The 16,087-nt window shown below is 43.3% G+C and overlaps 1 protein-coding gene across 1 annotated transcript; it reads right to left on the bottom strand.

The window, feature by feature from the left end:
- Positions 1 to 279: 279 nt before the first annotated feature.
- DDB2 (damage specific DNA binding protein 2) lies at positions 280 to 13,585 on the bottom strand. The gene is made up of 11 exons (XM_021533329.3): positions 13,473 to 13,585; positions 12,386 to 12,569; positions 9,615 to 9,745; positions 8,802 to 8,993; positions 6,154 to 6,320; positions 5,060 to 5,159; positions 3,564 to 3,741; positions 2,726 to 2,871; positions 2,308 to 2,472; positions 1,953 to 1,998; positions 280 to 1,489 (listed from the first exon to the last, which is right to left on the bottom strand). Exons 2-11 carry the CDS (start codon positions 12,555 to 12,557, stop codon positions 1,395 to 1,397), a joined length of 1,392 nt encoding a protein of 463 aa, XP_021389004.2. The 5' UTR covers positions 12,558 to 12,569; positions 13,473 to 13,585; the 3' UTR covers positions 280 to 1,394.
- Positions 13,586 to 16,087: the final 2,502 nt, after the last annotated feature.

Raw genomic sequence — 16,087 nt, 5'->3', positions numbered from 1 at the left:
CTCAGCGTTGGAAAGCAGACAGAATTTACTGCAGCATATCCCCGCTAAAGGAATTCCCTGTTTCACAATCCCACACACTGCACAGGGAGATTTGACATAAACTGCTTTTGACTGCAGCAGCTATTCATAGATACAGCTGATGATGCATCCTGTCCAACTTGGAGGGGTCTGCTGCAGACCCAGCACTATGTCTCATAGCCCTCCTGTAGAAAGGTCTCAAACTTCTCCCCTACAAAAGTAGTTCATCAGTATCCTCAAAGCAGCCACTTTATCAAAGAGTTTTAGTTTAGTACAAAATTTTATTGATATTAATATTGCAAAACTATAAACACGAACGTGGAGAATCTGCACAGGCCTGGAGCCCATCCCATCTCATCAACCACTGGGACAAGCAGCAGCCTTGTAAACAAAGTAGAAAAAGCAAAACTTAACCCTTTAACAACAGTCTTAAAATTTGGCTCTGAGCAGGGGTATTTGGAAGAAATCCCTCATTTCTGTTTTATAACACTCTTGCCAAACATTTTTAAGCCCATAGGCATGGGTGAAAAAAATTACCTAATCATTGGCAAGAAACAGCCTAGAACTCTGAAAAGAGAAACTACAGAATCAGTAGGTGCCCAGCTCTGTACTGTCCTTGCAATCAATGATAGAGACCTCTGACATCCTGTTCTTTGTGGTTCAGTTAAACAGCTGCAAGCAGAGAATTGGCTAAGCCTGATGTTTTGACCAACACATTTTCCAAGCCTGCATTTGGAAGAGCTTGGTGTTTCCTTGGATACCCAAGCTATCTATGAATTCACCCCTGTGAATATTCTATCTTTTCAGGATGTAAATCCTGTTAGCAAATAGTTTCTCAGCTTGGCTGCACTAGAACAGGCTGGGGACCCTGTCATGAGCTGCTCCACTGCAGACTACAGAAAACTGGAACTTCTGACAAGTGGTGACAAACAGATATGGTAGGCTGAAAGCAGTAGCTTTAGCAAGATCTGGGAACATCTTTGAAGTTTTCCTAATGCCTCAGAAAACAAGTTGTAACTCCACTTGAAGGAACCCAGTATTGACACAACTTTCTAGAAACAGAGGCCACAAGGATCAGGGAAGCAACATAAGATCCGGGGAGGAAGGACAAAATCTAATTCCCTGCATGACTTATACTGCCCATTGCCAACAACTGAGTTTGTACCCTGGGATTCAGAAAGGATGAAAATATTAAATCAGTTCTCTAGATCCATCTCTTTTTACTCCCTTCCCTGTGGTTTAGAATCACTGCTTTTTGTTCTCATCTCCTACAGCTCCCCAGACATTAACTTAGCTTTTGAGTTTGCTTGTGCCAGGGTTTGCCTGCCTCTGCCCTCCAAGTCTGGATGAACTCCAGCTTCCAATCCCCTGTTCTCTCATGGTTCAATCTCCTCATTTGTCATGGCTTTCAAGAGATGTTCATGCTTCTTGGCTGCCATCTCCTCCTGGTTCCAGATCAGAATATTAAAGCCTGAGAAGAAAAATTAAATACTGCAAATCAGAAACTCTACATCAATCATAATACCTTAGGCTATGTCACATAAATGCCAAAAATTCAAAAGACTTTTTCTAAGACATTTCCAAATATAAGAGGATGCAAAAATAGTTATTGTAGGTGCTGTGTCCACATAGCCATGGAAATCTGATCTAAGAAACATACCCAATTCCTAGTGTCATCTGTCACAGGCCTAAAACCTAATCTATAGCCAGCTAATTTAATCCCACACAGCCTGTGAAAAGCTGACTAAACTTGGCTCTACAGTCTAGGAAATGAGATAAATTAAACAAAAGGAAATGGTACAGCCTAGCAGGAAAAGGCTTTCCCCCCCTCCATTGTTTTCTTCTACTGCTTCATGGATAGCATGGAATAAGAAGCCAGCCCTTTTCTGGGCCTAGGACCCACACATTTAGTGCCCTAGGTTCTCTTTACTTACCCATGCCAGAGGCCAGTGTGTCTCCCATAGGGTTAAATTTATTGAGCTGAAAATGAAAATACAGAGTCTGTAAGAGCATCACTGCTTATGTAACAGTCATAAGACCACCACAGTTTATATAACAGCAACAAACCATCTGGAAAAACAAGTGTTCCCTAAGAGTATCACAAAAACCCCACAAAGGACCATGGACTAGCCCTGCTCGAGTCAGCAGTATTAGCTGGCAGCCATATCCCATGACAGCATGAGTCTGTCACAAGTAAACTGGATATGGTTCTAGTCCCTAAGTCATGCCTCCTTCCCAGAGACAGAGCAGTGTTACTGACAGCCCTTTCAGCTGCAGCGCTCAGCTCACCGAGATGATCCCAGAAGCATTTGGATCGTAGAGCTGACAAACCATCTCGCCGGTGTTGCCATCAAACACATCCACAGTTCGCAGCTCGTTCAGCGTGTACCCAGGGAACTTGGGGTCTGGGTAGCGACCTACGACAATGAGGTCATAGCGAGGATGCCACGTTGCCTGATCAGGAAAGACAGTCATGGAGAGCTTAGAGAAAGGAACAGAGCTCACCACTGACGTAATCCAGAAAAATGACATTGGGAGCAATTCTCATTACATCCAACCCACAGCTTGAAGAACACTGCTCCACTGGGAGCTGCAGCAGTGTAAATATCCACCCACCAGTGTAGTATCTTAACCAGAAATCAGACCATTTTTGATTTGCAGATGGCTGCTAGCACCAAGCATGGTGCTCCTCTTAGACTTAACTCACCTTAATAGGTGTGAGGTGCTGAAACTGCCTATGTGGATGTGGAATCAGATGCTGCGGCTTGGTCCAGTCTGAAGATGAGTAAACCCTGATTTCATTGTGCTGGTCTGTGCTCAGAAGCTTGGCACCATGTGTTGGGCTGAAGTAAGCTAGCAAAGTGGGACAATAAGGCAAACTAAAGATCACAATGCTGTGACTGACAAGAAATGCAAGTGTCACATTTCACTGACTGAAAATCCATCACTATTTCTTTAACTGAGATGTGAATATGGCTGTGTGTCCCAATAGGCAAGATTTTCACAAGACAACTACCTGTCTCAAACTCAAAACTCTTACAAAAAGTAAGCTGAAACCTACCTTGCTGGATTACCTAAGAAGAAAATGTTTCTCATTTCAGAATCACAGGAGGAAACATTGCAAAGAAAGGCACTTGCTCATTCAAATGAAAGACAGTGGAATAATGAGATGAACACCTGCAGTTTGGACTTCCATTAAATGGTAAAGTTGCACCCAAGAAACAGAATTTTGAGTTCCATTCTCTGCTCTTGTTAAAGGGATTGCCTCAATAAATTCAGTTTTCTAATCTCAGCCACTGCTGCTTTCAAACTCACTTCTAAGGTACAGTGTCACAGTTTGTATGGCAAGTCCTAAGAAGGTGCTGCAGCTGCCCTACCACCTCCTTGCCTCTGGCCACGTATTCCCAACAGCTTCCTTGCTTTAATTACCATGCAGCTTGGAATCTGAGCAAAACCTAACACTGCCACCACAATAAAAGCTCAGCCAATTGGACTCTCTGCAGAAATCCAATGCAATGGAATATGCAAAGAAATCCTTAACTCACCTGCATTGACAGGTTTCTCATGTGGAAGCAGATGAAGAAAGTTTGTTTTGTTTTTGATGTTTCTGAGGTCCCAGATTTTGACTGTCTGATCCACAGATGCTGTGGCAAACATCCACTCACATCGGGAGTTAAATTCTACATGAGTCACTTTCTTCTTATGCAATTTCAGTTTCCAGACCTACACCAAACAGAAAATCATGTAGAAAAAAAATAATCACTATCTGGAGTAAAGAAATTAAATTATAATCTCCTAGTGCCAAGTAAAGAGGTCTCACATTTATAGAGTAACAAATCTTCTACAATACACCAAGAGTGTATTCACTGGAAACAAGAAAGGAAAAGAATGACCTTGAGAAATAACTGTTTCATTCTAGAAAAACTCTGATCTGACAATTTATTACAGCTATGAGAAGAGAAAACACAAGCCCAGGTCTTCATGGAGGGAAGTATTAGTGCCACTGTACAAAGCAAGATCACATCTGGAAGACCTTAAGCAATGCAAGCCTTTCACTTGCAGAAAGATTTAAACAAACTGGAACATGTAGAGAAAATCTTCTGCCAAGATAACAAGAAGGAAAAAACTGCTTTGTCTGGAAAACCAAAAAACCTTCCTTTAAGTAAAAAAAATGAGAGAAGATACAATTAGCTTCTAGAAACATGTCAGCAAAGAAACATGAGGGTAGAACAAATATTTCAATTAACAACAATAAATAAACACAAAGCTGGCCCATCCTCCCTAGAATAATGGATATCTCCCTACTGCAGAAAAGTCTGTCACATTCTTTCAGGGGAAAAAAAAGTAATTCAGCAACTAATGCTGAATAAAGACAAGTCACTTGGAGAACTCCTGACTCTGCCCATTACTTTGCACAGCTACCTTTGGCCACAGCTCATTGGGTGGCCAACTTTTACAGATCTTACCCTTACATGCAGGAGAGAGGGCAGTGCCAGTGTGACAGTACTGGAAGCAGGGCCCACTCCAACTATTCTCTCCTCTTTCGCTACACTCCAGACTCACGGTCTGCTTCTGCCTGCCCTCTCGTGTCCAACAGCAGGAGTGCAATTTCCATCCCAGTATTACTGCAATACTGCTCCGTGCCTACCCTCAGGCCATGGAAGGGTGCACAGCAAAGCAGTACCTCCTAAATGACTCCCATCACGGCACTAAGTTTCTCTGCAAGTGTGAAGGTTGTTGGCAGAGTGTGCTCATATTTTCAGGTTACCCTATAATTATTCTGGCTAGTAGCAAATACTCTTAAGGAAGGGACAGTACATGACACGTAATAATTGTTTAGAAATTATTACCATTATACTCAACAATGTAAAATGTCTACTTGGTGGCAGAATTGGAGAATTTCTCACCACCCAGACAATAAGTGAATTCATCTCCAGAGCTGCAAGTCACTTGCTCCTCTTTGCAGGGTCCCTGTAGAGTAGGAAAGCTCATGATCCATGAAGATTCCTATAGAGGAGATGCTGCATGGAGCCATACAAACCTCTTCACCAGAAGTGCTGAGTAGGACCACGTTGCCCACATTATCACCTGTCACCACTGCACGGCAGCTTGCAGAAACGTCCACACTGCAGTACCAGCAACTAGAGGGAAAGACACAAATCAGTGCTGTTCCTACAACAAAGTGAAAGCAGTAGAAATTCTGGTCCACATCTCCTCCCCGACACGGGAGACTGCAACAGATTGTAACTGCAATCTCCTGCCTGGTGGTGTGGGCCTGAGTATCAGGAAGGAGGACAGCTTATCAGCAATGCTTGTCTGTGACTGAATGTGAAACAACTTCAATGTCATTTTGAAGTGCTTATTAGCTGGAGTGCAACACATTGCAACAGTGGAACATAATTGAGGCTGAAGAGAACCACTTGGTGCCTGCACATGAAAATACCTTGGGAAAGATCAGAACATCCTTGGGACTTTGACAAATGTGGAGAAACAGCTTTAAAAATACCTTTTCCACAAAACACTGAAGCAGCAGTAAAGACAGAAGCTTTGGACTGAAAAGTTGCACATAGAAGTGTCTCAACTTCATGCTCCAGGCAACAAAACTGAATAGAAACTTATCTGATAAAGACACATGTCTTAATGCCAGCTCTCCCAGGAGAAGGACAGTGAGAATAATGCTGGGCTCCTTTGGGAACTTGGTGCAAAAGCTTCACTTGCAAGATAAATTATTCTAAAAACACAACAGGGCCACAGGGTAAACTCAATAAACTGAAACTCAGATTGTACAGGAATGTTGCATAGCTTTGCTTATGCTACCTGAGCTGCCACTGACAAGACAGACTACTGACAACAATGAAGAGAAGGAAGTTACCCTGCTCTTCTCACCTCACACTTCATAAAGTGAAAAGCCGTCAGAATCTGCAAGATAGGAATTGGCATCACCAGAAAGTAACATGGGAAAATGGGGGTGGCACACTCAGCTAATATAAAAGCTACATGCCCTGTGGCTGCCTAGCAACCAGGACCCTGTCTCCAAGCTCCCCCATGTGTCTCCTAACACTGGGAGAGATGAAGAAGCAACACAGCATTAACCCCAAGGAACAGAGAATTAACCTTGCAGTGCCCTCTTCTCACCAAACATTATGATGCTCATGGCCACAGTCCAGGGCACGAGAGATCACCTGCACCGCTCTGCCCTCAAGATCCTGCAGACTTAGGGTGCCATCACCTGATGCCACATAAAGCTTCTCTGCCTCATAAGGACTGAACTTGATGTCTCCGAGAGAATCTCCTGGCCCTTTCTGAAATACACACAAAGCCAAGAGACATCAAGGTTAGAGTGAAAGTGAAAATCTTAATTTAACAGTCACCTCCTGGTACACCCTGTCAGTTTCTTTAGGTATAAGCACTGCTTTCTAGCAGAGCACATGCACAAGAACTCTTTTTTTTCTAATCTGTTTCAAATCCAAGCACACATATTCTGAGCCTTCAAAGTTTGGGCTGCAAACCTCATTATCAGCAGGGACTGCTGCTTCTATTATGGAGGTAGGACTTATCTGCAGTGAACTACCTGGCTCAGGCCATGCTTAGGAGTTCACAAGCAACACCAGCACCATTCCATGCATAAACCATGTAAAATCTCATTACAGCCCAGCACCAAGCTTTCCTTACATTGACTAGCTCCCTAGAAGCTGCTTCCAGTGCTATATCTGGTCTTTCTCAAGGTACCAACAAGCAGGAAAAGCCAAGTGCAAATCTTATTGCTAACCCCATGGCAGGAATGTTATGTTTTATGTTATGTTGTATTGTTATTATGTTGTTTTCCCCTAGCTGGTCTACTGAGGAAAAGTGGAAACCCTACACAAAGACAGAAGAAGAGTGCTACTTGGGAGTCCCCAAATCTTTGGCATTCAAGTGCACTGCATCTGCTGCCCACAGAACAACTACTTAGGTTTCAGGATGCAGTTTACCTCTCCTTTATCTCTCACAGTTTTACGTCACCCCACCAGTCATCCCAGCATGACTTGGGTTCACCATCTGCCCTATTACAAGGTTGCAGGTGAACAGCCAAATTAAAAACAGCCGTGAAAGCTGCACTCAGAAAGAATTAGGTGGGGGAAAATAAAGTGAAAGCTGACTCAAATTCTCTCACTTACCTTCAAGCACAGAACTCAAGTAACTAATTGAAGATCTCAGGCTTCCTCATGAGTCCACAAAAAACCCAACAGTCTTGAGAAAATAATTCTGAGAGCTGCTTCTAGCAAGTAATCTCCTCTTTTCACTCACTACTGAAGGAACCCAGATTCTTAATTTTGGTATTTTAGACAAGCACCAGAAGCTCAGTGGGATGAATTGGTGTGACCCTAAATGGCAGGCACTGCTTGAAGTCAGTGGTATTTGTGGAGAAGCATGGTGAGAACTATGAATTGTCCTGTAAAAACCACCTGACAACAAGCAGCACTGCTAGCAGGTGAAGAGGTTAGAAGGTCCCCAAGGCACAGAGCTTTGTGTGTTAAGAACAGACAAGTAAGGAAATCCACTGGATCCCCACTCACTCATGTACAACAGGAAGTAAGCAGCATCAGAGTCCCTCCCAATTAGTGAAAAGCTCTTTGCTACCCACTACCCCATTTCAAGGAAAAATAAAAAGAATGAGCCTCCCTGAAATTCAGAGGATAAAGAACATGTATATGGGGAAGAGGAAGCCCAGCTCTCACATATTAGAGACAAACATATCTCTCTTTGTTTCTCTTGCTCTCTGTAGTGCTTTCTGCCAGCAGGACACAGAGGCCCAAAGCATTATTCTTACTCCCAGTCCTCGGTGCTGGTGAAGACCCGGACAGTATGGCCATTAAAATCCTGCAGGGTGGTAGTGCCGGCAACTGACGCAGTGTACAGCTGACTAGGGTTAAAAGGGTTAAACTTCATTGCTGTGATGGCCCCTCCAGCTCCCATCTACAAGGAAGGGGATGAACAAAAGAAAAATCCACTGAGTGATGGGGAAGGAGAAAAGTGTGTTCTGTAAGTCTGCAGGCACTGCTATGTCTTTAACAGTAACAGTGAAACACACCACAGTCCTCTAAGCACGAAACACAGCCATGTCTTTGACATGACCATTGTCTAAACCAGGAGCTGCTCTCCTGGAGGACAAATCTGCAATTCCTTCAGTTCCCAGCAAGGTATTCCCTTGTTGTCTAGCACCACACTATTTACAAAAAGAGAAAGGTGACTCTGGAATTTCTGGAGGATAGACCTCTCAATGTGTATCTATCTTAACTTGGGTGATAAAAGGTACAAAGTCTTTGATCCCCTGTTGGAATGGAAATGGCTGAATACAGCAATGAGGGGGTATGCCAGATGTACACACCATTCATTCTACCACTTGACATAAAGGTACTTTGTTTCTCCCCAGAGATGTTTCTTCATCTGCCACAATAAAAGGTGAGCAGAGAAAGATCAAGACCTACACCAGACACACCCTCTCTGCATATTTGTTTCTGGCATCTCTTGGTTTTGCCAGTTGTTATATTATTTTTCCACTGAGCACAGACCAAGTGCTGCTTCATTATGAACTTAATCATCATGCCTCAGTTCTCCCCAGTGCTAAAACAGTCTGGGACCTGGTAACAGACATGCTGTTGCATCTCAGTCCTACCCATAACTAGCTACTCTGAAATCCAAAATCCTTATATGCTTCTCACAACAAACCTCAGTTTTTATCTGCAGTATTTCATAGTGCTCCAATTTTCCCTCCCACCCATTCCTCACATAGAGAGGCTTACCCCCTTTATGAAGCAGGTTTTAGCAAGTACTTCACAATCCCAAAGGATTATGTCTCCACCTTTGGAACCGACAGCTAGCGTACTGGGGTGTGTTGGGTGCCATTCCAGACATGTCACTCTCCTGTCAAAAGGACTTGCTCTTCGAAAGAGGCAGTATGAGGAAAGAGAACGCACAAAAGCCAGCTCCAATCTCTGTTAAAAAGGTAAAGAGAAATATGACTTTTTCAAGTATCCCTGAGATTCTCTGAATAAGAAATTATAACAATTTCTAACTGTCATTAATGTAAGTTCACACAATATCTTAACAACAAAGCTTGCCCAGGTCCTTCCCACCTATGGATGTTACAGGAAGAATTAACTTTCAAACAAAAGGCATTTGGCTCTACAAAACAGTAAAACATTATGGACTTGAAGACTATGTCTGTGAAGAGGGAAAAAATCAACACTTAACCTGACACGATTGCCAAAGTAGAATGGATACAAGAACAGTATCACAAAACAGTCAGATCAGCATGCAAAAGTATCACTCTGCAATAACTCAGCTGGGAGAGTGGACAAGTTTAAATATGATTCAAGGAAGTAGAGAATTAAGACAGGCTAAAAATAGGCAGGGCTGGGTCAAACAAAAGGGAAAGCCATCTCAGTTCTTGCATTTTACAGGATTAACAAACATAAGAGTGCACCAGACTTGGAGCCACAAACTGTGTATGTGGGGAACTTTCTAGGCCCCTTAAAATTCCTCTGCTTGTGTTGAAGATCTTTTTATGTAGGGAGCTGAAATGTCCAACAGGTCCTGAAGGAGACACTCCTCACCTGCCTGAGCTGTGCTTGCATGGAGCCTCCCAGCATTTTCTGGTAGACATAATGAACAATGCTGCATCGCCGCTCCAGCTGAGAGGAAAGGACTCTCTTGTTTCTCATCACAAATCCACCTCCACTGCAACCTGCCAGTGAAGAAAAGAGTAAAACTTACTGATTAGCAACACCTGTCATGCTCATTCAACAGAAACAATATAGGAAGACATCTGCATTTTCTACTAAATCCATGAAAAGCTTCAGCCACAAGATAAAAGCTTCTAAATAATTCTTATACATCAAGGTGCAGCAGCTTCTGCAATTATGGAGTCCAGTGCATCCCATAGGCCACCAGAGATTTGTGTATGCTTCCTCTTGTTAAACCTTCCTTCTCTTTCCCACAGATTTAACAAAGATAACAGGAAAGGACTAAAGCAATGCCACAGGTGGGTGGTGCACCTTTTGGACAACATACAATTTCAATGTTTCATACCCAAAATTCAATACTGCTATCCAAAGCCCCAGAAACTTGGAAATATGCCATGGGAGGTGGTAAGCCCCTGCATACAGCTAAAGTTACATTTATTATCAGCAGGAACACCTGAAAATTTCCCAAGTATGGCAACAGGAGCTCCCACACAGTTCCTGAAAAGCCTGCTGTGAATCAGAACTTTCTGTCTGCTCATGCTGTAGCCCATACAGTCTGCTTACAGCACTGTGAGTTTTATTTTTGATAATAGACTTGCTGACACCTCAATGCCTGAAAACCTTTCTGTTTGGAGTGATTTTTGCTGACAGCACAGCTTGTTTCTAGATTTTGCTCATGTTCCAAGTTTTTGTCTTTAGGGACCTTTATGTAAAAAATCTGTTCAGTCGCATGTCTGTGATCTAATCATCCCCACAACAATTACCTGTAACACTTCAGGGAATCTAAATGTCAAATGCATTTCTTAAGAAACACAAATGCTATTTTCATGTAAGGACACACATTAAAAAGAAAACAAACATAGAAGACTGAAAACACGTGGATCATCCTATATGATTACAACCTAAATTAAATCTTTCTTTAATGCAATGATGGAGAAAAGCACACTTCTTTGTTCACATAGTGAGAACACTTGTCACACTTGTTGAAATAGGTACAAAAGTATTTCTATTCTAATTTCTTTTTTTTTTTTTCACTAAAGAATTGGTATCCACAGTTCCTTCTTCAGAGGTGACAGAAATTGAGGTATTTTTTTTCAGATTCTATTTTACAATTAAGGATAGTTTATTAAGAAACAAAGCTTCAGGCCTTTTTAGAATCAGCTGAAAGAAACCCTCTAAAAAGGTGGTTTAATTGTAAGAAATGGAAACTGTCCTATATGGATCAGGAGAAAAAAAAATTCCAAACACAAACAAACTGGAACACAGAATGGGAAATCTCAAATAGAAAGGTCTTCATCTTTTTAAGAAAGGGTTAAGGGAAAATATGATTAGCCTCATTTTTCTGAAGTATCTTACAGGAATGGCAGATTCTTACCAAATACAAAAATCGGGTCACAAAGTTACAATAAAATCATGTAGCTAAATTAACTACAGAAGATGTTTTAACTATCTACAATTATAAACGGAACTCCTTTCAAACAGAGTATTTTGCCTCCACAGTTACTGTTCACTCTGCTAACTCCTCCAAGTTTGGACTTACAGATCACACAATGGAAATGTGCAAAATCATAGAACCCCTGTATCTCTGACTTTTGAAAAAGACTTCAGTAATTTCTGGATCCTTAAGCCAAAATTGTACAGAAAACACATAGTATCTCCACATAAGGCAGTAACCCTAGTGATTTCCTAAACCACTGATGGAATTAAAAGTTATGTCTGAGAAAAGGAGGCTGAGGGGAGACCATATTGCTCTCTACAACCACCTGAAAGGATACTGCAGCAAGAAGGGAGTTGGTCGCTTCTCTCAAGTAACAAGTGAGAGGAAGGACAAAAGGGTCTCCAGTTACACCAGGAGAGGTTCAGATTTGCTATCATGAAAAATTTCTTCACTGAAAGAGTTGTAAACCATTGGATTCTATGATCTTAAAGGTCTTTTTGAACCTAAATAATTCTATGAAATCGCTGTAGGTAAAGTCTGGACAACTTCCTCAATATATGCAAAGCATTAAACTTTCCAGTATATTAGAAATTAATCACAACTCCACATTACATCAAAACTCTTTAAGATTTGGTCTTTCTCATAAGTTAGTCACCAAAGGAAAAAAAATGCACATGAGAAGAAGAAATTAGAGGAAACTCTGTCCTTTATAATCTGAACAGAGGTAGAAAGTATTCATACTTACTGTAGCAAAAGTTAGAACAGGGAAAGAATGGGGTTCAAATACCAGCTCAGACTGGATGCTGTAGGACACCAACACTTAAACTAACAGTTGTATTCAGAATTGCATGAGAGTAAGAATTTATTACCAAGACTGGTCTGTCTGACACTAAAGCAGAGATCTGGTAATACTGGAATTCTATAAAACTTGACCACCCTCAAATGAGCTGTAACAGCATCTTCAGTGCTTCAGGCTTTTATCAAGGGGTACATAGTCTCAAACATTCCTGCATGCACACACATTCACTAGACAAAAACTTGGAGGATGTACTACCCCAACACAAGTCTGCCTATTACTTCAACATCTAACATCATCTGAACACTCATGTCTGAACATGATTCTTGGCATTCTTTCTCTTCAACTAGTAAATGCCTGTCATTTGCAGTAAATCTGGTAGGGAGAAAGAATCTGAGGAAATATTACCGATTTTCCCTGAGGGTCTAGATGCTTTTCTCACAAACAACTTCTTTTCTTGTTTCTCATTCCCTCGTTCTCCATAGTCCCGTTTCCTCTTCCCAGCTGATTTTGCTTCTTCTGGCCAATGCTGACATGCCCTCTCACGCTTCTTGTCCTTTGGCTGGTTTACTGGAGCCATTCTGCCTGACCACTGAAAGCAAGCAAAGCATGGAAGGTAAGACTGTCATACACTTCTAACCAGAGGACAGAGAGGAAAAGTGGAATGGAACATATCCCAGTTAGTCCGAACGTAGTGATTAGATGTGTATCCTCTTTCATTGGGATGACACTAGCTTTTTGTTGTTCTCTACTGAAGAGAGGAACAGGTTCAATAAAATCTTCTTTGTTCACATATGAAAATGAATGTATCCTAGAGCACTAGAATATGTTTTGACAGATGTGCCTCTACTAGACTTTTAAGCCTGAAACCCACAGATCTGCATAAAGTACATCTGTGAAACCACATAATCCCCTAACTGTTTCTCTGGTAGCTCACACTGAGCTCTTTAGATTCAGCTAAGCAAAAGGTCAGAATTTTTATGATGATGGCCAGGGCTGACTGGCCTTGCAACAAATGGGCTCAGAAGGTACTTCCTGCATAGTGGCCACTTTTCCTCACAACCACCACCTGGTATTTGGATTCAGCTCGTGCACAGCCTGGCAGCCACACCGGAACTGCTCTTCTAACGGCGGTGAGATTCAGCGACTCGTGTCCCGGGTTATGCCGGCCACAACGCCACCAGGCCCCTGAGGAAAAGCACAGGCCTTCCACGGCCTTCTCTGCAGCCAGCGGGCCGTGCGCCAAAGGCCCTCCGCAGCCGCAGCACCTTCCCGCACAGCATCCCTGGGCTGAGCCTGCGCTCACGTTGAGCTCGTTTAGAATTCCTGAATGGCCATCACGGATATCTGTTAAATCCAGCTCGGCGGGCACCGCGCAGGCTCTTGCGCAGGCAGCTGCCGCTTCCGGCACCTCCGGGCACGGCGGGGCCTCCCCTCAGCCCCCGGCGCGGCCCGCGGCCCTCGCGGCCCGGGCGGAAAGCCCCCCCGCTCTCACCTGCGCTCCCGCGGCCTCGGCTCTCCCGGCGCCGCCGCGGCCGGCGGCCGGCACTGGCCCCTCCCCCGCGGTTTCATAACCGGGGCGGGAACGGGGGGCAGCGGCTTCGGCCCGGCCCCCGGAGCGGCACCGATTTCGCCGGCCATGGCGGCCCCCGCCAGCCTTCCCCGCTGAGGGGCAGCGCCATCGACAGGGGTAGGCCGGGGAGGGCTCGGCGTGCTTGTCTAGCCCTAGCCCGCCTCCCCCCCCTACCCCTGCCGGCCTCCCGGCCATCCGCATGAGCAGCGCCTCCGGCCCCCCGGCAGCGACAGGCGGCTGCGAGGGCCGAGCCGGCCTGAAACGCGCGGTCCGTCTGTCTGCCTCTTGTTTATTTGGTGCAGCACGTAAAATCATATGCCCCTCATTAGTTTGTAGAGCACCAAATTGGCCTATTAAAGCCCCAAACACGGCAATCAAAACAAATCAAAACATCATTTCCACAAGAAAACTCACCTGGTGTTGGAACACAACAACAACAGCATCAACACCATCAACAACAAAAGGTGCTTCAAAAGCTGATAACAAAGTCTTGTCGAGAGCAGCTCAGAGAGTACTAGATCCTACATGGTGCAGCTGACAAGAATGGGGAAGGAAGAGCTCTACCAACAGAAAGGGAAGTACCAGCACTTCGCACCTGCAAAGGAGGCTGCTGTCTGCCGGCCGTGGGGAACCTTATCCCTCATCTCTGAAGCAGTGAAGTCCCTGGCTTCAGGCCTAACAGTAACTATGCTGAGTAATTAAGGTACAGTCATCCACACAGGAGGCTATGAACACAGGTTCTGAAATAGCTGTACATAGCCATGCCTTCTGTAGGGTTTGGTTTCACGTGCTACTATTTTTTGCGCTATAACTACAGTTACCTATGGATTTTCTCACATACTAGAAAAGGCACAGAAAAATTCCCCAGAAAAACAACAAACAGTCTCTATGCTCTTTCCCTGAACAGTAACAAAGTTTTATTACTTGCTGTATCAGAATGCCATACACAAAAATGATAATCACTAATACAATCTGGTTTTGGACATATACACCAAACCAATTAGCAAGTCTTAGAGTCTCAACAGGCACTTTTATAATATACAGCTTTTGTCTTAGAACTGTACCCATTAGCAAAAACCAGTGTAACCTACGCATTTCCATCTTGGAGCTATCACAGCATTTTTTAGAAATGAAATAGACTAGAAAAGAGTAGAAAAGGCTATTGCCTGTGGAAGGCACCTACAATGAACATCTAGTCCAACTGCCTGACCAGTTCAGGGCTGACCTAGTCAAAGCCTGGTATTAAGGGCATTGTCCAAATGCCTTTAAAAATTGACAGCTTGGTGCATTCACCACCTCTCTCTAGGAAGATTGTTCCGGTGTTTCACTACCCTCTCTGTAAAGAAATGCTTCCTATTGTCCAGTCTAAGCCTACCCTTTTACAGCTTCAGACCACTCCTATGCATCCTATTACTGGATCCCAGGAGTAGAGATCAGATCTCCCACTACACTTACCCTTCTCAGGAAGCTGTAGGGAGCCATGAGGTCTTCCCTCAGCATGCTTTTCTCCAACCTAGGCAAGCCAGACTCTGGACTCCGGACCAATCGAGGACTTCAACACCACTCTCAAATGTTGAGTCTCAGAACTGCACAAAGTACTCAAGATGAGGTCACATGCTAAATAGAGTGTTTGTGTCAATGACTAACACCAAGTTTGATTTCTCTCTGGAGAATCACGAGATATTTTTGTAATAATTATCCACTAAGGGTAAGAACAACAGACAGTACACAGTTCATGCACAGAAAAATGCCACTGGCCTGATGTCCCACAGCTCAGTGTCTGGATGGTACTCTGAGCAAGAGAAAGACTAATTTGAAAAAATATTCTTTGACGTATTTACAGTGTCTTAGAATTGCAGTATGCAACAAAGAGGAATAGAATTCTGCATGGGCAGGATATTAGGTTTATTTTATTCTGCCAGTTCTCTGATGTACAATTATGCTGAGGTTCTGCCTCAGTTATGGGACATGGTTCTCTCCAACAGAATCACGTTGTCTTATCACTGGATCCGGTGAAGCTATATTGAAACTAAGATCAGTTTCATGGTAGTAATAATACCATTAGGTGTTCTGCCTCCTTGTTTCCAGGACCTTTGTCCAAAGCATGAATAATTTTGCCACCTTAGCTAAATATACAGTTATATACAAATGTATAAATCATATACAAATATATAAATTATATATACTGATGTATATATCATTAGAGCAACTAGAGTTTGCCATGCATATGAAAACAAGCCTATATTCCATGAAAAAGTAAAACAAAATATAAAACCCAAGAGATGAAGGAGTAAATATCATGCTATTTGACCTCCTTCTCTTCCATGGCCATTGTTAAGCTGCCCATACCACGAAAATGAACAAAAAGATCACTATCATTATGGGCTTATTTACGAAAGCACCCTATCTCCCCCAAGCCATTCCAGCCTTGGAGGACAGGATCGCAACAGCCATGCTATTTAATACTCTCACCTTGCAATCAGTATTGGTGGTGGCCAAGTCCCACATGGGCAGTATCTGTCTTAGACATGCTATCT

The sequence above is a fragment of the Lonchura striata genome, chromosome 6, assembly GCF_046129695.1.
Source record: "Lonchura striata isolate bLonStr1 chromosome 6, bLonStr1.mat, whole genome shotgun sequence".
Lineage (NCBI taxonomy): Eukaryota > Metazoa > Chordata > Aves > Passeriformes > Estrildidae > Lonchura > Lonchura striata.
Note: the sequence above shows the minus strand (reverse complement) of the source record. Positions and strands in the feature narration are given on the sequence as shown.